General features: G+C 45.8%; 5 protein-coding genes and 4 non-coding genes across 9 annotated transcripts; 8 read left to right on the top strand and 1 right to left on the bottom strand.

The window, feature by feature from the left end:
* Nucleotides 1–2,773: 2,773 nt before the first annotated feature.
* On the top strand, nt 2,774–3,696 carry LOC120670394 (F-box/LRR-repeat protein At2g42730-like). The gene has a single exon (XM_039950480.1). It carries the CDS (start codon nt 2,839–2,841, stop codon nt 3,565–3,567), a length of 729 nt encoding a protein of 242 aa, XP_039806414.1. The 5' UTR covers nt 2,774–2,838; the 3' UTR covers nt 3,568–3,696.
* Nucleotides 3,697–4,109: 413 nt separating this feature from the next.
* On the top strand, nt 4,110–7,331 carry LOC120670393 (tRNA 2'-phosphotransferase 1-like). Its single transcript, XM_039950479.1, has 7 exons — nt 4,110–4,658; nt 4,741–4,888; nt 5,111–5,200; nt 5,980–6,034; nt 6,110–6,232; nt 6,746–6,802; nt 6,903–7,331. The coding sequence occupies exons 1-7, from the start codon at nt 4,147–4,149 to the stop codon at nt 7,031–7,033; spliced, it is 1,116 nt and encodes a 371-aa protein (XP_039806413.1). The 5' UTR covers nt 4,110–4,146; the 3' UTR covers nt 7,034–7,331.
* A 1,673-nt stretch (nt 7,332–9,004) lies between these two features.
* Nucleotides 9,005–11,405, top strand: LOC120669610 (40S ribosomal protein S20). Its single transcript, XM_039949405.1, has 3 exons — nt 9,005–9,237; nt 9,356–9,469; nt 10,923–11,405. The coding sequence occupies exons 1-3, from the start codon at nt 9,108–9,110 to the stop codon at nt 11,063–11,065; spliced, it is 387 nt and encodes a 128-aa protein (XP_039805339.1). The 5' UTR covers nt 9,005–9,107; the 3' UTR covers nt 11,066–11,405.
* LOC120671744 lies at nt 9,598–9,683 on the top strand. The gene has a single exon (XR_005673834.1). It is a non-coding gene; the product is annotated as a small nucleolar RNA SNORD36 (small nucleolar RNA).
* LOC120671742 lies at nt 10,001–10,085 on the top strand. The gene has a single exon (XR_005673832.1). It is a non-coding gene; the product is annotated as a small nucleolar RNA SNORD36 (small nucleolar RNA).
* Nucleotides 10,372–10,447, top strand: LOC120671728. The gene has a single exon (XR_005673818.1). It is a non-coding gene; the product is annotated as a small nucleolar RNA SNORD36 (small nucleolar RNA).
* LOC120671738 lies at nt 10,704–10,779 on the top strand. The gene has a single exon (XR_005673827.1). It is a non-coding gene; the product is annotated as a small nucleolar RNA SNORD36 (small nucleolar RNA).
* Nucleotides 11,406–11,841: 436 nt separating the features above from the next.
* LOC120669609 (3-phosphoshikimate 1-carboxyvinyltransferase 2-like) lies at nt 11,842–15,535 on the bottom strand. The gene is made up of 8 exons (XM_039949404.1): nt 15,103–15,535; nt 14,368–14,612; nt 14,128–14,281; nt 13,623–13,837; nt 12,972–13,089; nt 12,539–12,749; nt 12,373–12,434; nt 11,842–12,281 (listed from the first exon to the last, which is right to left on the bottom strand). Exons 1-8 carry the CDS (start codon nt 15,412–15,414, stop codon nt 12,063–12,065), a joined length of 1,536 nt encoding a protein of 511 aa, XP_039805338.1. The 5' UTR covers nt 15,415–15,535; the 3' UTR covers nt 11,842–12,062.
* Nucleotides 15,536–20,813: 5,278 nt separating this feature from the next.
* Nucleotides 20,814–24,369, top strand: LOC120671132 (transketolase, chloroplastic-like). The gene is made up of 7 exons (XM_039951384.1): nt 20,814–21,442; nt 21,874–21,964; nt 22,058–22,163; nt 22,250–22,532; nt 22,615–22,763; nt 22,860–23,013; nt 23,104–24,369. Exons 1-7 carry the CDS (start codon nt 20,963–20,965, stop codon nt 24,058–24,060), a joined length of 2,220 nt encoding a protein of 739 aa, XP_039807318.1. The 5' UTR covers nt 20,814–20,962; the 3' UTR covers nt 24,061–24,369.

Below are 24,369 nucleotides of genomic sequence, written 5' to 3'. Positions count from 1 at the left end.
AGTACAAGGGAAGTACGGGGAGTTGGCAGCACAGTGGTAATAACAGTGCTGAGCACATCGGGATTGGGCACCGTAAGTGCCCACAGTGGCGCCATAGTGTCGGGGATGGCGGAGCAGTGACCGGAGTTGGTGAACAGAACTCCGGTCACAGCCGCTATGCGGCATGGAGGCCTGACGCCGTTTGACACCCCACTCCGCGGTGGAGTGGTTGGCATTTATTGCCTCTGTCAGGCGGGCAAGTGAGCCGGTGGACCGATAACTCCGTCAGCCGAGGGGTAGCCTCGAGCGAGGCGGAGTCAGTCCGCTCTCCCGAGGGTAGGCTCGCTACCCTCGAGCGAGGCGGAGATGCGGAGCGTTGTCGAGGGTCTTGGCGGGGAGGCCTCGAGCGAGGCGGAGGTTGCCCCGTGGGTTCGAGGGGGGTTCGAATGGGCTGTACTGCGGAGCTGGGCCGTGGGCTGAGCGAGGATTGAGCCTCTTTGAGTCCTTTCCTTTCCTTCAGATTGGAAGGAGACTGTTGGCCTTCGTGGGCCCGATTGACTAACACATGTTTGGCGTTTTGAGGGCGATTTAGTCCCCTGATTAGGGTGCCCCTAATCATGCTACCCGACAATCACTGTCTACAGATGTGGGGTTGCATTGTGCTGGTGAAGATGCTGGTGTTTTATTGCAAAAATGAAATATTCTTAAAGCAAGTCCAACATAAAAGCATCTGATATTTGCCCTTATCGACATTCATGTCCATCGTACCAATAATCTCTTAGCACGGAATAGTGATGTTTCTGCAATCAGTTGGCTTCCTAATTTCCTAGCAGATCCAGGGCTGCAGGCAATCTGATAATTTTTTAGTTTCCCCTCTTTTTATGTCATTTTTTATGTCGTCCTCTCTTTTTATATGTCATCCAACAACATCAGTTAAACTGGTTGAATACCACACGTGTTGCTGCGGGATTCAAGAGCAAAAATATTGAAGTTGAGTGTGCTGAAAAGATAGAGTTATGAAGTTGCAGCTAATTTTAGTATTGGAGATATATGACATGGTTGTATATAAGAAATGCTTAAATACTGAAGTTGATGTATATATAAGAAGTTCTAGTTGTTGAAACTGATAAAAGAGGAACCATAATAGTTACGATAAGGACACTTTAATGTTGAAATGGAAATGTCTGCATTATTTTGTGAAGCAAGAGATTGGACTTTGCATTGACTCTCTTGGATAAGTGAAGTTTTTATATTTTTTTAAAAAAATTAAGTGTGGAAAACACAGTTGTATAGAATATTGATAATTGGAAAGAATATATTTTGTTTAATGATTTTGGTATCTATGTTTCATTGGACAAATGTAGATGCTTTGAATTGGTTATGAATTCTCCACCATTGTGATCCGCATTATTGTAGTATAATAGGATGTTAGGAATGGGTGTGATAAAAATGAATGAGGGATGTTAGCACTTATATTATTTTTTTGACGTTTTGTTGCTAGTTTCGTCATACGACAATAATAAAATCAAATAAAAAGGTAAGAACTCGTAGTGGGTTGTAGAAGGCCAGGATATGAGGTTTCATTCAGATCTAATGGTGGAAATAAAATGATGATGTGGCTTCACCACATGTGAGAGAAATAGCTATTAATGACTTTTAGTGAGTTGCACTTATATAAGATATATAGATAAGATAATTTGCTCCTGGTTTCAGGCACAAGCTGAAACAGGGTTGCATTTGTCGTCAGCCATCAAACTAGAAAACTGATGAGCTCATGTTGAACTGTCTCAATGAAGTGGAAATTGAAGAGTTCAGAGGGTCGGAGCATGCACTATTCACTTGGGCAACAACGCTAAAGAGGGTGGCAGTAACTTCCAATCATTGAGTCAGTGAATGCTTGGCCAAGGAATCGTGCCAGATGTTACGGAACTTCTCCAGACCAGAAATACGCCTGAAATTTTATGTGTACTAGAATGTTTAAGATGTTGTATGCATTTGAAGACTGGCGCGCAACTTCAAATTACTTGAAGGGCTAGACGTAGTTTTTTTAGTAGTTGTCTGTATGGCATGTACTTGGAATGCTTGAGAATATCAAAATCAGCTAGCTTCTTACCCGGTTGGTAAGAAGCTAGCTAATTTTGGCTGATTTATATAGTATTCAGTGAGAGAGAATAAATTAAAATAAGCCGAAAGCAGACAAGCCAAATATTGATTACCGTGTTTCATGTTTCTTTTCTTACGTTCAAGCATTCTTTTCACGAGGTAGAAGTGCATTACTCTGGTTATCATTAATTTTTGTGACTAAAATGTGACCAACCTGTTGGATTGGCACTTCTATTTACTGGTTGTATTGCTGAAATCTTGATGTGGAGGGCTAAAAGTATACTTGTCTTTTATAAGTATGTTGATACCTTTTTGAGAAGAATATATTATTACAATAATTATAATGTCTAGCAGCAAATTGACACTGCATTACACTGTGTTGTGCCCAACACATCTTTTTTTAGTAGCGTGTGGCAAAAGCCACCTTTTTTCAATGTCAGCAGCTAATTTTGCAGAAATGGCAGACCTCTTATATAGAGCTGCACCTAGTTTTATTTGCAGAAAGTTTTTGAAACGATGCTTCTCTTAATGTTTATTTAAAAAATATAAGCCTTTAAATGGGCCGGCCTTCCAGTGCAAATGGGCTCGTCCGATTACGGTCCGGCCCACCGACCATCTGCGGCAAAAAAAAAAGGCAGAAACGCCTTCGCATCGAGACTCGAGAGCTCCTCCCCATTCCCCACGAGCAAATATCCACGCCGGCCCAAGTAAAAAAAAATCCTCGCCGGCCGCCGCCACGCCGCACCGTCGGCCGCCATGGCCATGGTCCCCAGAGGCAAGGAGAGTCGGCTGGCAGAAGACGACCACATCAGCCGCCTCCCCGACGCCGTCCTCGGCGACATCGTGTCCCTTCTCCGCACCAAGGACGGCGGCCGCACGCAGGTCCTCGCCTCCCGGTGGCGCCACCTCTGGCGCTCCGCTCCTCTCAACCTCGACCTCGAAGACCTCCCCCCTTTCTACCAGGGACGGAGCATCCGGTCTGCAGAACTCTTCGGCATTCTCTCCTCGCACTCGGGCCCCGGCCGCCGCTTCTCCATCCCCCGCCGCTGCTTCGACGGCGACGCCAACCCAGCCGCGACACTTGACGGCTGGCTCCGGTCCCCCGCCCTCGACAACCTCCAGGAGCTCGAGTTCCACTACGGCTTAAACTTTCAGCGTCGTGGGAGCCCAATGCCGCCGCCGCCGCCGCCGCTGCTTGCGTCGGCCCACCGCTTCTCGTCCACCCTTCGCGTCGCCTCCTTCGGCGGCTGCGGTTTCCTGGACGGGAACTCCAGGGATCTGCACTTGCCACTTCTCGAGCATCTGAGCCTTATGAATGTGAGAATATCAGAGAGCTCCCTGTATGCCTTGCTCGCCGCCCGCCCTGTCCTGCAGAGCTTGATGCTAACTATAACTCTTAAATATATCTGGTCTGACCAAGTACACGATTTGTCAACTGCTGACCCCTTTGTAGGGTTTGACAAGTGGAACTGCTCTCCTGATTGATTAATCGCTTGTTTGCAGTGTCTAGACATCTGTTATCTCTTTTCCTGGAATATTGTAATTTGTCAACAGACAAGGTGCTAAATCTTGTTTGAATTGGGGCATTGGTACTTGAGGTGTTCATTGCTACTATTTCTTACCTGGTTATCATTGGAATGATTTCATGGTTCTACCATTTCACTGTCCAACCCCTTTTTTTGCATCCTCGCAAAAAAGAAATTCGCGTGTTCTCATAGTTTGCCCCCTGTCCAGATTTGTGTGCATTTGTCTTTTACTTTAGATAAAGTGACTGATTTTACATATACAGCTATTTCATAGCTTGAGTTCACCGGTGACCAAATTTTATATAGACCTATTTACGAGTTCCTCTGCAATACTGATTGCATGCACATTATTGCTCTTTCTATGCTACTGCTGATAAAATTTCGAACACACAAAAAAAAAATAGTCAAATCGTTATGGTCTGGCCTTTGGGCCTGTCATCCGGCCCAACCGCAATCCTCATCTCCAAGGGCCGGCCCGGCCAGGCATCGCCTCGTCGGGACCGGATCGCTCCCGTACCGCACGCGTCTACCGCCGCCCATGAGGGCAGCCGCGGCCGCCGCCTCGCCCCCTCCCCTCCCTCCACCAATCCCGCGCCCCCGGTTCCTCATGGACCCTTCGCCGTCCTCCTCCTCTGGCGGCCACCACCCCGTCGCTTCCCAGCAGCGGGGCGGCGATGGCGGCAGGAGAGGCGGCGGAGGCGGGAGCTACCGCGCCGACGCCCTTGGTTCGTCGTCCTCCTCCTCCGCCGGCTACCACTCCATGGTCTCCGCCTTTGATTCCCTGCATCTGCGGGGCGATGACGGCAGGAGGCCCGGCGGAGGCGGTGTCTGTCGGGGAGGGCGCGGCGGCGGGGACGGAAGCGACCGCGTCGACGCCCTTGGTTCGGCGTCGTCCTCCCCCTCTGCCGGCTACCACTCTAGGGCCGACGCCTTCGCTTCCCCGCAGCCGCGCGGCGGCGGCGGCAGGAGGCGCGGCGGCGGCGGCGGCGGGCGGGGAGGGCGCGGCGACGGGAACGAGAGCGAACGCATCGCCGCTCTTGGCCGCCTCCTGTAAAGCTGGACCCCGATGCCCCCTCCGTTGCTGCTGCGTCGTGTGGGCGCCGGTCCGTTGACTGGCTGCTCTTGGTTGCAGGTCGAGGGTGCTGCGCCACATGGCGGCGGAGCCGGGCCTGGACATGAGGCCGGACGGCTACGTGCGGGTCCGCGACCTTCTCAGGCTCAAACTGCAGTCCTTCGCCAACGTGCCACTCAGGTGCCACACGGTGGACGAAATCAGGGAGGTAATTGTCATGCTCAACTATATGCTGCTGAAGACTGAGGAGTAAGGGAACTCACTAGGCTCCTAGACCTGATAGGTGTTTCATCTTGTTAGCTTGCTTCACGAAACTCTCACCGGCGAATGCTGATGCCATGCCCTTAAAACTTCATTAGACAATAAATTTCTGTTGTGAATTGTGAGTGGCATTTAATCTGATGAGAAATTTTTGCCTTTTGGCATGTAGGCCGTCAAGCGGGATAACAAGCAGAGGTTTAGTCTGTTGGAGGAAGATGGTGAGCTATTGATTCGGGCGAACCAGGGGCACACAGTAACCGTATGTTCTCTGTCAGAAATCTCCTGCACTGATATTGAAGATGTTTCCTTAATGCGGCATGTATTTACTGTGACTGTTTACTTTTTCTTAAATGTCGCTTCTGATTCATATATAGAACTATAAGAAAGAAGTGGTACTTGCTTCTGTAGTTGTGTTGCAATTTGTTCATGTCAGTGCTCTTTTTAGGCTTACTGCACAAGTTTAAGATGGGAATTTTTTTCACAATAGTACACCCAGTCCAGTTCTATGATGCTTAATGGTCGTTCTTCAATTTTTTACTAGTTAATATATAATGAGATCATCATAATGCTTGCTAACATGAATTTCCGGGACTAAAATAAGGAAGTTTCTATTCACATTTTATCTCTGATAGTTTTTATAAGCTTAGTCAAAATTTACACCGCAACACATGGATCTTTATGTTTGGATACTTCAGATCTAACCAATGCTATTATGCTTGCTTTCGGATGCAGTTAAATTATGTTTAGTATTTCCCTCATCACCATATCTCCTTAGAGTGTTTATTTAGTATTGTCAATTGTGGCATGCTGTGCTACTTTAATTTTCTCATCATCAAGACATCAAGTGAATTGTGTAAATGGACTACCACATCAACCAGCTTAACGAAAAGAGACTGTCAAGTGTCTAAAGTTTCAGGCTTTGTGGTGTATTTGTAATTTTGTATGGTCAGAATCACTATGCACTAGTTAGATCAACATGTGAGTTGCAACTGGAGTGGTTGTTCCAGTTTTCTTACTAATCCTGCAAACCTCTTGCAGACTGTTACTTCAGAGAGTTTGCTGAAGCCCATTTTGTCAGCTGATGAAGTATCAGGTATGTAAAAGGGCTCGCTTTCACATTTGCTCCCTAATGGAATCAGGTGTTTGTGCTAATTTCTTTCATCTGCAGTCTGTGTGCATGGAACTTACCGGAAGAAACTTCGCTTGATCTTGCAATCTGGCCTAAATCGTATGACGAGGTTACATGTACATTTTTCAAGTGGATTACCATCAGATGGAGAAGTAATTAGTGGTATGCTTTGCTCGTTTCTGAAACACATTAGTAATGAATATGTTCTGGTGGAAGAGTCAAGCTTCACATGGTGGACTGGTTAGAGCGTTTTCAAAACACTGCACCTTCTTAGAACAAAGTCTGGGAGAGTCTACCACTCTACCCCTCTGGTCAAGGTTTTTTTTTTGGGGGGGGTGGGGGGGGGGGGGGGGAGGGGGTGTTCTTGTTCTGGTGGAAAACTGTAGAACCAAATTTACATTCTTTGCAAAATATCTATAACCTAAACATGCCAGATCATCATGATTATTTTTAAACAAGAACAAAATTATCTAAAAACTTCTGCTGCAATACATATCTATTGTTCCATTAGTTAGCTATGCTATGCAAAAGACTCTGCATGCCGTCAATCATGTCTATTGTTCCTTTAGTTAGGGGCTTTTCTTGAGTTCTATGGTTGCATTTTCTTATAGCACGTTTCAATGTCTCGTCTGTTGCTATCTTCACAAAAAAAAATTGTTTATTTTGCATGTTCAGGTATGCGACCGGATGTTAACGTTTTAATACATTTGGACGTCAGGAAGGCACTTCATGGTACGCTGTGCCTGTGCTGCTTGTAATTTGGTCCAAACTTATTGCAGTTCCTTTTATTTTCTGACTAGAGGCTGATCTGAGTACTAAATTTGTTGCACAGATGGAATGAAGCTCTACATTTCAGACAAAAATGTGATCCTGACTGAAGGTTTTGATGGCGTTGTCCCTGTGAAATACTTTGAGAAAATCGAAACATGGCCAGGACGAGCACCGATTCCGTTTCAAAGATAAAATATGCTGCAGTAGGAAGGTTTTTACATGGCTTCTTTTCACATGCTAAAATACCTAAATTTCTCGTGTTGTATCTTATTCTTTGCGAGGTACTGTGTTGTATCCTTTAAGACCTGTATTCTGCAGCAAATCACATATACGAATCTGTATTTCCCTCGGTTACATTAGCTGGTGATTGTTTTGCCATGCCATTTTGGTTGGCTCAACTCTGTAAGCTGTGCCAATCGGCATCTGTAAAATATGTCACCATGATACAGAATCAGATTCTTGTACTAATTGCGTCGTGTTGCCTTGTTTTCTTGGAGGTAGTGCTGATCTAGCTTGGCTTTGATTAAAACTTTTGGCAACTTTCAAAAGGATACACCTTAGGAGCGCAGCATCTGCTTCAGAGTCAGGGAGCTTGGAATGGGTGGCATCTGCAATGGCATTGCTCTGCACAGCCCAGGCCTCATTCTATATTGTGCTACTTATTTTATTTTATCAGATTACAGGAGAGCTGCCATGAGGATCTGGGCCTTGTCTGAAGCTGGAGTTATCTATATTATGACCCATGACTATTGGTGTGGGAGAAAATGGCCCAACGCATCAGCCAATTGGGCAACTGATGAACTTCCAAACAATGCCTAACAAATTGATGCTCTGTCCTCCCGGAGTCTGTTACTGCAAGAGTCAGCATTGAAGCAGGGTGTAGTCTTGGATGGAAGAAGTACGTTGGGGCTAAGGGCAAGGTTATTGGCATCGACAGATTCGTGCAAGTGCTCCTGGTGGAAAGATCTTCAACGAGTTTGGCATCACTGTGGAGAGCATCATCACAGCTAGCAGGAGCTTATAAGCTTACAGTGCTGGTTTTTTTCCCTTTCGTGATCATCAACGCCAACTGTATAGGAGCACTATACTTTGAAGTTTTATGAACAAAGTTTTAGCAGAGGAAAGAGATGACTTTTTTTTTGTTTGAGTACGAGCGGTATTCAAGGCCTGTTATAAACTTCACTTTCTCTGTTTTGGTCTGATTTATTCAGTCATTCTTAGATAATTCCTGGAGTTTAGCATGAATAAATTGGGTCCATGTTCTGCTAAACACCGGTGATTATGTCATTGTATTCCATTGTATTCTGCTGTTCTTTTTGTTTCTATTTCTGTTCTCTTGCTGTTGGTGAACTAGCTTGACTTCTCTCTTTTTTCCTCGTTTATCCTGCAGTGAACCATTGCCTACTTTATTCAGTTCAAATGCATTTGACTAGCTGATATGGCCTGATCTGTTGCTTGCTGCAAGATGCATCTGGATCTTTTCTTTTCTTTTTCATTCCAATCAAATAATGACATTTGAATCTGTATGCAGTGCTACTGCCTACTGCGAACAAACAAGTGAACAGGATAGTGAGGCCATTTGCTAAAATGAGATGGCTCTGCTTGCTAGCTGCACGGGCGTGGTTGAAACACGGGGCGAACCGTAATTGATCCATGTAATTTCAATAATCAACTAATCATGGAAATGCCCGTGCAGGAAAACGCAAAGCGCATGCTCGTCGATCATTCCATCAGGTGAAAAATCACCAAACTGTTGCGTGCAACTGGAAATCTCATAGTACCAACAACCGTTGAAAACAAATTTCGTCTATTTTCTGGGTTTGTTTGTATGGTCACGAGGATGAGGTTTTCCAAAAGGAAATCAAATTTGAACGCCCAAAATGGGGGGAAAAAGAAAGAGGGAAGGTATGAAGGGATGACCGGTTTCTGATTCTGAATTCTGAAGTCTGAGCTTACCAGCGGTCCGGTCCGTTCCGGTCCAGTCCACTTTGGTCTCATTTTAGTCCGGTCCGCACGATCCTTCGCGGCCCCACTGTCATCGACACACAGACACCCGCTAGGAACGAACGAGCTCCGATCCAACGGCCAGATCTCCTCTCTACCGCATCCAACGGCTACGCTGGTCTCTCCTCCACCTCCCGGCTCTACATAAACCCTAACACCGCGGCTCCTCAAAACCTAGCACTCCCCGCCGCCACCTCCGCTCAGGCTTCCTCGAGGCGAAACCCTAGCGCCCGACCTCCTCTCCGCTCCACCCCACTCAGCCATGGCGGCGGTGGACGTGGCGTACGCGCCGCCGATGAAGTCCGGCAAGGCGGGGTTCGAGGGGACGCTGGAGCCGCAGCACAGGATCCGCATCACCCTCTCCTCCAGGAACGTCAAGAACCTCGAGAAAGGTATGATCGCCCGCCGACCGCCGTTCCGGCTCCGTTTCCGGGAGGATGGATGGGTTTCATTTCCTGTGGCATTGGGTTCGATCGAGCTGGCACGTGATCCTTGCGGTGGTATGTGCAGTCTGCGGCGATCTGGTGAAGGGTGCCAAGGGTAAGCAGCTGAGGTTGAAGGGACCTGTCCGGATGCCCACCAAGGTGCTCCACATCACCACCAGGAAGTCTCCCTGTGGCGAAGGTGACTTTTCCTTCCCTTCCACTAACTGCCTCACATTTTTAATTTGCTTGTGCTTGTCTGGCTGTTCCCGCCCGCTATAATGTACTAGCATTCGTTCGATATTTAGAGCTGTCAGCTGCGATGATGCGCTGCAGATGATGTTAAAAGTTACATCGACAGATCTTTTTTGGGTCTCTGATGTCTAAAAAATCGATCTTTTTAAAACTGATGCTTAGCATATCATCGCAGTGCATTTATCGTCTTGATATATGAAAATTTAGTGTATTGATGCAGCATGATGATTTTGTTTAAGACCTGATTTTTTATAGTGTAATGAAAGGATGAGTCGGTTAAGAGAGACCTTAAGGATTGGAATATCTCTAAAGAGATAGCTTTGGATAGGAGCGCTTGGAGACTAGCTATCAATGTGCTTGAACCTTGAACTTATTTCTTTTGGGTTTCATCTCTAGCCTACCCCAACTTGCTTGGGAAAAAAAGGCTATGTTGTTGTTGTTGTTGTTGTTGTTGTTGTTGTTGTTGTAATGAAAGGACGAGCATGTGATGTTAACAAGGAGATGCTTCTGAGATATTACATCACTGAGGTCTCTAAAACCGAGCTTTTTAAAACTGATGCTTGGCTTTTTATTGCGTCAATAATAGTGTGGAGGGCATTCTGGTTATTGCATGGGTTCAACTAAACGTAAATGCTTGTTGTTTTATAGTGATAGCTACTGCCCCTTAGTGCCCCTCCATAGCCTGGGAACCTCATATATTATGCCAACAATATTCTTACTTTGGAGTGTCATGGTTTAATTCAGTTACAAATTTGAATGGTTAGGTACATGTTATTTACTTTAGGGGTGTCATTCTTGTTCATCTAATTTAGTCTTGAGCTCTTTATACTTGTTGTTTATGATGGCCTGGCCAAATGATGTGAAACAAATTTTTGCTGAGATTTCTTTGAGGACTTACAAATCGAGCTTTTTAAAACTGATGGCTGGCCCATCTAATGCTTTATTGTTATTTGTTGAAACATTTTCCTTTCAGTACTTGTTTCCATTCGCAGTGACTTATTTCAGATAGTCCAGTAAGTTGTGCAACATTATTTGCATGAGTATTGGGGTTTGTATTTTGGTCTACCATTCTGTTACATTGAATGGCCCTCAGATTGTAGTTTGTGAAATCATTTGGTACTTTGAAGCTTTGAGTTATGTTATGGGATGATGGCGATTTTGTTTGAAATTATAGATGTGCTGAGCAGATGATGATTACATACCTTTATACTGATACATTTGATGTCTCAAAATCGAGCTTTTTAAAACTGATGCCCAGCCTCTTATGAATTCATCCTTTACTTGCAATTCTTGATATTTATCTCATGGTATTATGGTTGTTGAAACTTGTTCATCATGCAATTTATCCTCAGCTCTGCCTTCAGTTTGTTATGAATATTAATTATTTGAATCTATTTCAGGCACCAACACCTGGGATCGTTTTGAGATGAGGATTCACAAGAGGGTGATTGATCTCGTCAGCACACCAGATGTGGTCAAGCAGATCACCTCAATCACCATCGAGCCTGGTGTGGAGGTCGAGGTGACAATCAGCGACGTGTAATGTGGTAGCCCAGCATCTTATCATTTCAAAATGATTGGAAATGCAACTGAACAGGATGTTTTGAGAGTTTCTAGTGTGAGAAAACTCATTGTAGCAGAGGAATTCCCTCCTAATCGTTAATTTATTCACATCAGAATTGATGAGCCCATCGAGCTTTTGTGGCATGCTAGTCTGTCAGTGGATGTTATGCATGAGTGGAATGGTTATTGGATGCTCCTAATGGGTTTTCATATCATTAAGTCTGTTTCTTATTGATATTTCCCTGCCTTGTGTCCAGTCCAGATGAATCCAATTGACTTTCATCGGAAGGTGCATGAATGGAACGGTTGTTGGATGCTAATGGGGTTTTGTACCGTAAATTTGGTTGCTTATTTCCTTGCCTTCTGTCGTCTGGTTTAACAAATCAATCCAATTGGCTTTCATAGGTGAATGGTTAAATGAGTTTATGTTGGCAATCTCTTACTACCATCTGCCTCGGTGTGTTAATTCTGGGGCGCCGGTCACATTGTTCATTAGGATGTCAAAAGAACACTGGAGTTGTAGAGGCAAATAGCTAAGTATTTGGCATGATCCCCTCCCAGAATTTGTAACCCGTATTGTGGGTTGTGACATCTCTGTGGGTGAATAAAGCAACGAGCTGTATTGGAATAAAAAAAACAGCTAGCAAGTATCAGCAGTCAGCGCCGTGTCACTGCGGTTACTTGCAGTCTTGCACAGTTGCATGCTTCCTAGCCGGTCTGACAGCTTGTGTTGCTTTGGGGAGGTACAATGATCAGTTAGCCACTGAACCGTAATTTATTTTTATTCCAATGATCCACTCTGGAAAAGAACCATATTGTACAGTACATCTCGAGACTTCTCCCACAAAAATGCTACAAGCTAATATTACAGACTCAAAGCTTATCTCGTGAAAGAAAAAAACAAAAAGGAAAAAAATGTATTTCCCCATCAAATCCCTAGCAACATCAGCTCAGTCCAGCTACCGTAGCATCTGCGCTCAGTTCTTGACGAATGTGCTCAGAACATCGAAGTAGTTGGGGAAGGTTTTGCGGGTGCACCCGGGGTCCCTGATTGTAACAGGCACCTCGGCGCAGGCGGCGAGGGAGAAGGCCATGGCCATCCTGTGGTCGTCGTAGGTGTCGATTGCCGTTATGTTCAGCTTCTCTGGTGGCATTATGATGCAGTAATCCGGACCTTCCTCAACTGATGCACCGAGCTGGCAAAACGAAACATCAGGTGAAGAGCTGAAGATATACTCCAGCAGAAAAGGCACAAGAGGTCCAACTGGCAATAATAGAGAAGAAAACCTTAGTTAGCTCAGTCCGGATTGCGACCATCCTCTCGGTCTCCTTCACTCTCCAGGAAGCCACTGACGAAGAATAATAGTTTAGTAGAGAGCAGAAGAAACCATCTCTTAGGTGCTTATGTTGCTAACATAAAACAGGCATGCTGTTAGGGTTGATAATGTCTTACCATCTCTAATAGCAGTTGGGCCATCAGCAAATAGAGCAACCACAGCAAGAGTCATGGCGACATCAGGCATTTTGTTCATGTTGACATCAATGGCTTTAAGGTGTTTCCTCCCCAAAGGCTCCCGTGGTGGACCAGTAACAGTTACACTTGTCTCGGTCCATGTAACCTTTGCTCCCATCATCTCCAGTACCTCAGCAAATTTAACATCACCCTGCAATATTGAGCATATTAGTAAGAGATGGCAACAACATAATGCGCCCAGTAACAAGATGGACTGTTTGGTTTGGGACGTTTAGTTTGTTTTCGTGAATATTCACTCATTGAAGTATGTCAATTTGGCAATGGCAGATGAATTGGAATATTGGATATGGCACATAGTGACTATATATATGGTTCATGCCTTAAAAAAATTAGCATTATATCAAAGTTTTACCTGCAGACTGGTGGTGCCACACCCTTCAACAGTCACAGTCCCTCCAGTAATTGCAGCACCAGCCAAGAAATAGCTTGCACTTGAAGCATCACCTTCCACATATGCATTTTTAGGGGACCTGACAATTAGGGCAAAAACAAGTTTAGTTTAGGGACCCACTGATAAACTTTTCATGAAGTTTCAACTAACTATTTGAGTACATAAGACTAAGTGTCTTTGGTCCAGACAATAATGGAGAAGTTTCACATCATAAAAGGGGGATGACCAAACTAATAAAGTACCTTTTCCTGGGGAAAAAATTCATTCATGCAAAGCAGATATGAATCCTCTAGCTACCTAGATTACTTCTTGTAAGCCAAGTTATAAAAATGGATGCTACTTCTGCTGCTATCATGTCTATACAATTGTCACCTGTGCAATGCACCTTAGATATAATAGACCGACCAAGAAAGTTTTCCTTAATTATTCCAGTTGGTTTCCATGACTCCAATAGAATGGTCTAATGATTAAATAATTTACAGAGCCAGTATCAATAATTTTTTTCTGCAACGATTATATCTCCAGTTTACGTGTTGATACATCAGTGATTGATTGGACATACTGAAACTTGAATCTTTAACATCGACGAAGTGAAAAGTCTATAAAACTTACTTGTACTTTTGACCTCCCTTGATGTAGAACCTGTCCCAGCTATCAGAATGCTCTGCTTTCACGCCAAAACGCTCCATCAATCTCAATGTCATTTCAACATAGGGAATGGAGATTAGCTTATCAATGATTTCAATCTCCACGTCCCCAAGAGCTAGAGGCGCAGCCATCAACAAGGCACTCAAGTATTGACTGCTGATGGAGCCTGACAGCTTAACCTGTAGAGCATAACACATTTGTAAGAGCTAAGTCATGATCTCACATAATGTTAGACTAGAGAACAGACAATACCCCAGAAAATGGGAACTAAGTTGCTAAACACATGCCAAGTAAGACTTGATTGGGCTTAATCCAAATATAGCTTGCTGGTTATGGATGACTTTGTAGGTTAGTTTGTGGTCCAAAGTAAATTCATATCTATATATATGCTTTACTATCAATTGCATTGGCTTGAAAAGGAGTTCAGCTATCTACAGGAGAATTTAGCATGTGGGACTTGATAACTAACCTTGCCGCCAGGTAGCCCTCCGATTCCCTTGATACGAACAGGTGGGCAGTCAGTGCCAAGGAAACAATCGACATCCGCACCAAGCTGTTTCAATCCGACGACCAAGTCGCCAATGGGTCTCTCCCTCATTCTCGGTACCCCATCAAGGACATAACTGAAGTTCAAAAAACTTGCACCATAAATCACCGGACATGCCAATGGACCCCCTACGTATTTCAACAAGCTTTAAAAAACACGTACGTTGCTTTTCCACCAGCAGCAGTCACAGCTGCTGTCAATGGCCGCATCGCAGTTCCAGCGTTCCCCAGGAAGAGCAGCACTTCCTCTTTGGCATCCTTCTCAACTGGGAACTTGCCTCCACAGCCAGCAACTACAGCCCTTTTGGCAGCTTTGTCCGCCTCAACAGAGAGCCCGAGGGCCTTCAAGGCACCAAGCATGTAGTGGACATCCTCACTGTCCAACAGGTTATCAACCACTGTCGTCCCCTGATCAAGGGTAAAGGAGCATAATTTATAAACAATAACATATTCATTGTTCTTATTCGCAAATTAACAATGCTAGCTTTTGCGATCATGTTTGTCAACAACAATGTAAAGGATCCTCGATGCTTCATCATCTATCATGACAACAGTATTAAGATCAACCTTTGAGGGCAGTTTTTTTTTTCTACACAAATTTCATACCGGACACCAGGACAGATCATGCCATCCCAACCATAAGTGTTTACTAAACCTTCTTTTTGCTCTTGACCACCCTAACCCAAACAAAAGTTTGCACAGAGTAATGGCTATTGGCTACTGAAGGCGAACTACCGAGGCACTGGATCGACCACTGGTCATTCGTAGTGTTTGAGAAACCAACATTTCAGTAGCACGACAGACAAGACGCCGCCACCCAACCCCCTGTAAAATCTCATCCCCGCACCCAGTTCCAATCCACCCCAATGGAGACGGGGGAGGCTTGCTGGCTCCTCACCTCGGACAGCGCGGCGAGCAGGAGGATCCGGTTGGAGAGCGACTTGGACCCCGGCAGCTTCACGGTGCCGGAGATCTCCCGGATGGGCTGCAGCACGACCTCGTCAGCGCCCGCCTTCGCCGGGGCCGCCGCCGCCGCCGCCGCGACCGTCCCGCGCCCGCGCCCGCGCATCCGCAGCCCGGCGGCGGCGGCAGCGGGGCGCGCGGGCAGGCGCGCCGAGCCCGGGCGGTGGCGGCGCGAGAGGGCCCCCGGGGCGGCGGCGGCGAGGTCGAGCGAGACGGTGGCCGCTGCCCTGGACGCCATGGCCGCCATTGCCGGGGCGGGTGGTGGGTTGGTGGCGCGCGGGGAGGGTTGGTCTTGGGGTTGGTGGCGTGGACTCAGACGCGAGTGGGGCGGAGGAAGGGAGGGAGAAATAGGGAGGCGGGCTGGTGCCGGTGCCGGTGAGCGTGCGCCGGTCCGCCACCAACCCCCGCGACGGGAGAAATTTTGATGTTTGAGATCCAATTCACAAATTAAAAAAAAGGTCCAATTCACGAGCTTTTCAAGATCAAATTTCCCCCTTTAATTTTCAAAAAAAATTCAAAAAATTTCATGCACTACAGTAATTTCGAACGTTTGATTATTTATTAGAAGTATCAAATGTAGATAACTGACAAAATCTACTCCAACCTCCAGGTGAAATCGCGACACGAATCTAATTATTCAATGATTAGATAATATTGTGATACTGTAAACAACTTCTAATGATAAATTAATTAGACTTAATAGATTCATTTCACGATTTCCCGTCCGTCCGTGTAATTAGTTATATAATTAGTCTATATTTAATACTTCTAATTAGTATTGTAAATGTTGCCAAGTCTATATTTAATACTTCTAATTAGTATTGTAAATGTTGCCAAAAAATTTTTGCTAACTAAACGGACGATTTCTTCTCAAGTTTATTCTGCTACAGATGACGAATCGATCAGAGCAGAGTAGGTGGACGCATCGGATGGAATCGGAAGGGTGCGCACACGATCCAGTACGGCACACGGTGTACCTCTCCACTCCAACAACTTCAAGCTCACCGATTCATCGTCTTCCCGGTTAAACAATGTGATGAAGGTGCCAATGTTTTAGGTGGTTTAAAGTGGTGCCTAGCGGACATGGCATCATCTCTAGTAACAACGATGTTTTTTTTTATTTTCATGTTTTTTTGTTACCTCCCCCACGTGTTTTCGCCTCCGTTCTCCTTTAATCTACCAAGTACTATTCAACACAGTTCTATGAAAATGGAATGCCTGTATTTTTGTGGTTAAAAAATATTTACATGCTTATTTTTACCTTTTCCATATGTTTTTCGCCTCCCGTGCTCCTTTAATCTACCAAGTACTGTTGGACACAGTTCTATGAAAATGGAACGCATGTATTGTTGTGGTTGAAAAATATTGTAACTTCTAATTGTAGAAGATCTCAACTTTTCACATTTCAGCTTTTGATTGCCATCTGGCTAATGAAATATGTGCTAACACACATTCTTAAAAAGATCGGCATCTAGTTGAAACCACGTACAGGGGCGGATCAGTGTGACCTCCAACATATTTCAGCTATGGTTGAAGTAGATGAAGAAGAAAAGGAGGAGGAAAAATAAGTAAGAAAATAAGTCCCTCCAATATTCAACTTTTGGATCCGCCACTAAAAACCGATATTCGTCCCGCAAGAACTCAAGAGCCTTGGTTGGATAGAAGGTAACATGAATTCATTGAAAACAACACTTACTAAACTTTTTTTGATGCAAACACATGAATTCGAAGAAAGTGACATAGACAAAGTGAAGTTTCCCTACACATTCTCATGTGTTCATAAGATTTCAAAACTATTTATAGTGTATGTGCGGGGTGGTGGTGGGTGGGTCGGTGGGTGAGGTGGGGTTTAATCTTGTTCAAGAGTATAAAAGAATTCTATAGGACTTGGAATACTCTATTCCTCTTAGATTCCAATGATTTTAGACAATTGCTCTCAGTTCGAGCTGGTGGTAATGCTCCATTCCAGCATTCCCATCGTACAGCACTCTCACTTGAAACGCACACCGCTGACGTGGCTGCCTTTGACAGGTGTCAACGTGCACCTACATCGTCGAAGACGGGCACCAACTACACCCAGCTGGTGCAGTGCAGTTGCCACACTGCCTCGGTGGCCCTACCTTGTTGGATCTGTGGAGCAAGTGTGGTAGCTGGAGATTGCAACCGTAGTGGTGATGGGCCCGGCACGGACAACAAACTCCGTACTTTGGGCCTACGAAATGGGCCCATGAAATGTATTAAACAATAATAATAAATGGTGTATGAACACTATCCTTGTACTCCCTCCGTCTCAAAATAAGTATTTTAAAAGTTTGGCACGGAAATTAAGAAAGAGTAAAAAAGTATAGAGTGCAAAAGTTGGGCACGGAAATTAAGAAAGAGTAAAAAAGTATAGAGTGCACATGAACGAGGAGGGGTAGAGGAGGAGAGAGATAGAGATAGAGTTGTATTGAAAAGCGAAAACTATATTTATTTTGAGATAAATTTTGAATTTTAAAACTATACTTATTTTGGGACCGAGGGAGTAGATACTTACGTTTAATACTTTATAAATCATTTTATTAATTAAATGGCACACATGGCCGGTGGAAATTTGGGAGGGATGGAGGCACGGAGCCCATATCTAAACACGTACTTTAGGATGCAACAACACTAGAAACGGACGATGCATGAAAACACAAACTTTTTGTGCATGAAAAAATTATGAAAATTGTTAAGTATATATGTGACTATGTCCATACTACCAAAATTTCAAATGCACATGTGTTTGTCAAAATAAATTTTCAAATCATTATAAATGAAAATACATACACTGAAAATACAGAATCTAGAGTTTTGATGATGAAAATTTTGTGGACAAGATGAAGCAGCTATTTTGACCATACTAGGAAGCAGATTTAATACAATGCGTACGAATACACACAAACGTATTTTTTTTTGCAAGTAAAACATAAAAACAACTATGTACATCAAGATGCATATAATATTATTTCTAAAAATATGCTTCAATAAAGAAACAAGAGTATACACTAATAGAAACTACCGAAATTGTCGAATACTCGAATACAAATATATAAGATGCACATATTTTTTGTGTACATAAGATAGGGAACAAAACACATAGTAATTTTCAGTTGTAATAAGCAATCGCATGCATGTATCACTTTTTATTCTAAATAGCATACTGATCCTGTTCATTTTCCAACCCAGATGTTGCATGCTTTTCTATCATTTTCCACAATCGTTTCAAAAAGGAAAGTTTTTTCTTCACTATGCGGGTCCATAGATCGGTGTATTTCCAATTAAACTCTAGCTTTTTTAGCGAAATTGCACTACAAAATGATATCGGTTTAGGAATCTCGAAAAGAAGTCGCTGGCGCAGTTTCATGACGGATCGTCCGCATATCCGGCGGATCCGGCTCCTTTTATTTTATCCCCTTTCCCGACGAGGGCTGCGACCAAAACTCTGACAACACGCAGATGCCTCAAGCCTGAAGGCGTCGTCGTCACCCAGTGCCACACGCAAGCACCAGCCTTTTGATCCTTTGATTTGAGCTCGATCACGATCAGACCATGGGAAAATCACCTGTCGTCTTGGTTGCTAATTGGACACGTCCATGATCCACATCCATCAATCGGCTAAGCGCCTGAATCCACCGGTCACCGCGCAGTTTAGCAAGCAGGGGTCAGCAGGAGACGCCAACTGAAACAAGTAAACCGCCGGGCTGGTTGCGGCTCACCCACGCGGCGCCTCCCTTTCCGCCTTCCCGGCGGCCTCCGGCGAGGAGGCCCCTTCCTTTGGGAACCTGAAGGGCTGGCTGACGAACTGAACTGATGGGGAGTCAAAGGATGCTTCAGTTCAGGGGCAGGCAAATCAAACAGGCGTGCTGCCCTTGGTCTCTTGACTGCCGGAGCAGCCAGGGTTCATCACACCGACCTGATGCGAATATGCGATGCATGTGAAGTAGTGGCCGGGGCACGGGGGCACCTTGATGGAACACAGAAAAAATAATGGCCAAGCCAAACCTCGTGCTCTGATTCTACCAGCTTGTGGTGTTCATGTTCTCGCCTGAAACAGAACGGGTCTCTGATGATACTCTGTCTGTTTTTTTGGGAGATGTGCTACTCTTTAATGGCGTCCCCTCTTTAATTTACTCCATGTTTCGTCAGAAAAACAAACCCTTTGCCAGTTTCCTTTCCAAAAAGAAAAACCTTTGCCACTTGCCAGTGATGGATAACAGGTGAGCGGCCGGAGCGGGCGTCCCGCCGGTGGCGGAGGGCGGCGCCGGGCGACGGCGAGATGAGTGGCGATGCAAGCCTGAAAGATGACGCGCGGCGGTGTCCCCATGCATACGTTCTGATTCCAATTCATAGATTCCGCCTAGTTCTGAACTTCTCATGCGTTATCTTGAAGCTGCAGATCACCCAGTCGAATGAATGAATCCTGAATTTTGAAAAGAAAAACACAGAGAGAATGAATCCTGAAAATCACAAAAGTGCTGTTTCTTCGTTGAAAATAAAAGGGCTAGATAGAATCATCCTGCTCCTGCTGCTGAACCTGAACCTGACTTTTGACCGCGAATTTTTTCATCAGGCACGTCGCCGTCAGGCTGGGAATGACACCAGAAAACAACTGTGACGGCGACGACTCCAACGGTGGGGCGGAGCTAGGTATGTTCATTCATCTACGTCAGCTAACATCGATGGTTTTGTACAAAATTAGTGAAGAATCACTGTTAAACACTGTTTATATGGAGACTTGACACACAGTGTCATGGAGGTGACATCGGTGGCCTATCAAACTCACCGGGCCAATGGAAAAAAAAGTGGCCGGATTTCCTACCCTCTTCCGATGGCCGCGATCTCTCGGCGGCCCTGATCCACGGCCACCGACGGCCCCCCTCATCCACCAACCCACGCCACCAGAAACGCTCCTTGTGCACGCGGTCCGTGGACGAGAGCTTGATCAGAGCCATGGATCTTGCCTCTGTTTAGTAGATCAAGTAGTTTATTCCAAAAAAAAGGCATTTTTCCCATTGTGATGGTTTGCTTTTCAATATCGTGGGAGCAACTGAGCAAGCAAGCTGCAATCATAGCACTTTTCGTCAAGTTGTTGACTTACGTAATGGAATGATGAAAAACAAGCACATGCTTCTTCCAACAATACACAATTGGGCACAACCTCGATCTACTTTCTTTTAGAACCAGATGATTGAGAGTTCTACAACACTTGAGGTTGATGCGAAGGGTAAAAGAGACTCGGGAGATGAAGGATTCACCATAGCATGCTTACGATGCCTATGTATTATAGTATGCAATTGCATTACTAATGATTTTTCTGTCTAACAGATGTGACACTATTTACATTTGATGAATTTCAAGCCTACTATACTTTCTGCACTTTATTTTTATTATGGTTGAATTAGTCCAGCATGACAAAGGTACACCCGTGCGTTTTTATCCTTCTACATTTTAGCTTCCAAAATGAAAGTTGATTGAGGTGATGAAGAAATTGATTTAAGTGAACTAAAAAAAAAATCTGCACTTGCTGACTAATGGCGGCCTTAGCAGCCATGTCCACCAACCCTTAGCAGCCAATGGCGGCTACAGACTGATGCGATGGTCCACGGACCATGTCCACGTAGCCGCCTCAGCTGCTACCTTCTTGGTGCCAACGAGTGCCCCCAAAACGCACCCCGGAGTCTATACATAACCCCTCCCATCACCTCCGGCTGCAGCCTCGCCATCTCCGCCTCTCCCCGGCAAGCACGCCACACCCCCAGAGCCGACCAACCATGGCCGCGCACTCCGTCGCCGCCGCGCACGCCACAATCGCCGCGCGCGCGGGCGCCGCGGCGTCGGCCCCGGCCGAGCGCCTCGGCTTCCGCCGCCTCAGCTCGCTCGCCGGCCGCGGCCTGCGCTCCCCGGCGCCGGCCGGCCGCGCGCTCTCCGCGGCCGCGTCCTGCCGCCAGCGCGTCGTGCGCGCCGCCGCCGTCGAGACGCTCGAGGGCAAGGCGGCCGCCGGCGAGCTGCTCGAGAAGTCGGTCAACACGATCCGGTTCCTGGCCATCGACGCCGTGGAGAAGGCCAACTCCGGCCACCCGGGGCTCCCCATGGGATGCGCGCCCATTGGACACATCCTCTACGACGAGGTCATGCGCTACAACCCCAAGAACCCCTACTGGTTCAACCGCGACCGCTTCGTCCTCTCCGCCGGCCACGGATGCATGCTCCAGTACGCCCTGCTCCACCTCGCCGGATACGACAGCGTCAAGGTGAGGCAGCTGATGCACATCTCGTTCCCTTTTTCCGTGTTTCCATCTGGGTCTTGCGTGTGGAATTCGCTGCCGGGCTGGTTGGAACGGTGAAATCGGGAGTAGGTTTGTCTGTAAAGTTTGGATCTTGTTGGGTAAAATACTCCAGTAGAAAGGTTGGATCTTGACTGCTATCTTTCGCTGGCGGCTTCGTATTTTTCCTAGAAAAAGGCTGTGCCTTTGTCCAGCTGTCAGAGATCTATGATTAGTGGAATTCAAGTTTCCTAGGAAGTTAGTTGGAAACTCAGACGTTCCACCGTGGGACCAATCATCACTCATGTTTAGCTGACCAAAACTGTAGTGTAATTTACCTGCACTGAGCTGCTTAGTGTTTGACATGGATCATTTACAATTCATCTCTCATGCAATTGATATTTTAACTGCCGCTGCAGGAGGAGGACTTGAAGCAATTCAGGCAATGGGGAAGCAAGACTCCCGGTCACCCCGAGAACTTTGAGACTCCAGGAGTTGAAGTTACCACCGGTCTGTTCACCTTTACTAAGATCACACTTGCTGTAACCTGCCCTGCTGTAATATGAAACTGAAAATTTCAGTTTTTATCTGTTTTTCCTGCAGGACCCCTTGGTCAGGGTATTGCCAATGCTGTTGGGTTGGCACTTGCTGAGAAGCACCTGGCTGCTCGCTTCAACAAGCCTGACAGTGAGATTGTTGACCACTACACGTAATAATTCTATTGTGAATGTGCCACGTTTTGCCTTTGATTTGTGTGGGGCAGTTTTGGTTACATGTTTCGTCAATTTTGTACAGGTATGCTATTTTGGGAGATGGTTGCCAAATGGAGGGTATTGCCAATGAAGCTTGCTCCTTGGCTGGGCATTGGGGTCTTGGCAAGCTGATTGCTTTCTATGATGACAACCACATTTCCATTGATGGAGATACAGAGATCGCGTTCACAGAGGATGTGAGCACCCGTTTTGAGGCTCTTGGGTGGCATACAATCTGGGTTAAGAACGGAAACAATGGCTATGATGACATCCGTGCAGCCATTAAGGAAGCAAAGGCAGTTACTGACAAGCCTACCTTAATCAAGGTTGGTTTCTTTGGTATCTGCAATCTTTATATTTAGTTTTCTGTAGATTTTATCACATTTGTCTAATTTGTACTCTCTGTAGGTGACTACCACAATCGGTTTTGGATCTCCAAACAAGGCCAACTCATACAGCGTTCACGGAAGTGCATTGGGCACCAAAGAGGTCGAAGCAACCAGGCAAAACCTTGGATGGCCCTATGAGCCATTCTTTGTGCCGGAGGATGTCAAGAGGTTTGTCTCTTATTTGTGCTAGTATTCTAGTGATCTGAATGAGATGATGAACTGCATAGCACTCACCCTATGGTTTCTTTGAATGGATTACTGCAGCCACTGGAGCCGCCACACGGCCGAAGGTGCTGCACTTGAGGCTGAATGGAATGCTAAGTTTGCAGAATACGAGAAGAAGTATGCAGAGGATGCAGCAACCTTGAAAAGTATCATCTCAGGGGAGTTCCCTGCTGGCTGGGCTGATGCTCTTCCTGTAAGTATACATATATACTTGCAATACTACAGCTGTTATGTAGAGGATTAAACTCTAATTGTATATTATTCCCTCTTTTTTTTTCCCTAGAAATACACTCCTGAGAGCCCAGGAGATGCCACCAGGAACCTCTCCCAGCAGTGCTTGAACGCACTTGCTAAAGTGGTGCCTGGTCTTATTGGAGGTAGTGCTGATCTTGCGTCTTCCAACATGACACTGCTTAAGATGTTTGGTGACTTCCAGAAGGATACGCCTGAGGAGCGCAATGTCCGCTTTGGAGTCAGGGAGCACGGAATGGGCGCCATTTGCAATGGCATTGCTCTGCACAGCCCAGGGTTTGTTCCATACTGTGCTACTTTCTTTGTCTTCACCGATTACATGAGAGGTGCCATGAGGATCTCAGCTTTGTCTGAAGCTGGAGTTATCTATGTTATGACCCATGACTCTATTGGTCTTGGAGAAGATGGTCCGACCCATCAGCCCATTGAGCACTTGGTGAGTTTCCGCGCAATGCCCAACATATTGATGCTCCGTCCTGCTGATGGTAATGAGACTGCCGGAGCATACAAAGTTGCAGTTCTCAACAGGAAGAGGCCATCTATCCTTGCTCTCTCCAGGCAAAAGCTTCCTCACCTGCCTGGTACCTCAATTGAGGGTGTTGAGAAAGGTGGATATATCATCTCTGACAACTCAACGGGCAACAAGCCTGACCTCATTGTATTGGGTACCGGCTCTGAACTGGAGATTGCTGCCAAGGCTGCTGATGAGTTGAGGAAGGAGGGGAAGACTGTCCGTGTTGTGTCATTCGTTTCCTGGGAGCTTTTTGAGGAGCAGTCAGACGAATACAAGGAGAGCGTTCTCCCAGCGGCTGTTTCCGCAAGAATCAGCATTGAGGCAGGGTCTACTCTTGGATGGCAGAAGTACATCGGAGCCCAGGGCAAGGCCATCGGCATCGACAAATTCGGTGCAAGTGCTCCTGCTGGAAAGATCTACCAGGAGTATGGCATCACTGTGGAGAGCGTCCTTGCAGCAGCCAAGAGCTTTTAAGAGTCAACAGTCTTGAGTTTTTGCCACCATTGATGCCAAAGGAACACTATACCTTGAGGTCTTGTGCCCATAGCTTGGAATAATGGCGGGAGTGGAAGGATGCCTGCATTTAGAGCGTGAGTGGTATTTTAGGCCTGTAATAAACATTGCCTTTTCCATTTACGTTGGTTTTGTTTGGCGACCCTTAGATGTTTCGTGAAGTTGAGCCTGATTTAATTGGGTGCTGGTTTTGGTAACATTGGCAATGAACTGATGAAAGCAGTCTTGCATCATGTTTCATTTTTTGCAAGATCGTCTTGAAAGGGCTTC

The sequence above is a fragment of the Panicum virgatum genome, chromosome 4N (assembly GCF_016808335.1).
Source record: "Panicum virgatum strain AP13 chromosome 4N, P.virgatum_v5, whole genome shotgun sequence".
In the NCBI taxonomy this organism is placed as follows: Eukaryota; Viridiplantae; Streptophyta; class Magnoliopsida; order Poales; family Poaceae; genus Panicum; species Panicum virgatum.
The sequence above is the reverse complement of the archived record's forward strand: the minus strand, read 5'-3'. Positions and strand labels throughout refer to the sequence as shown.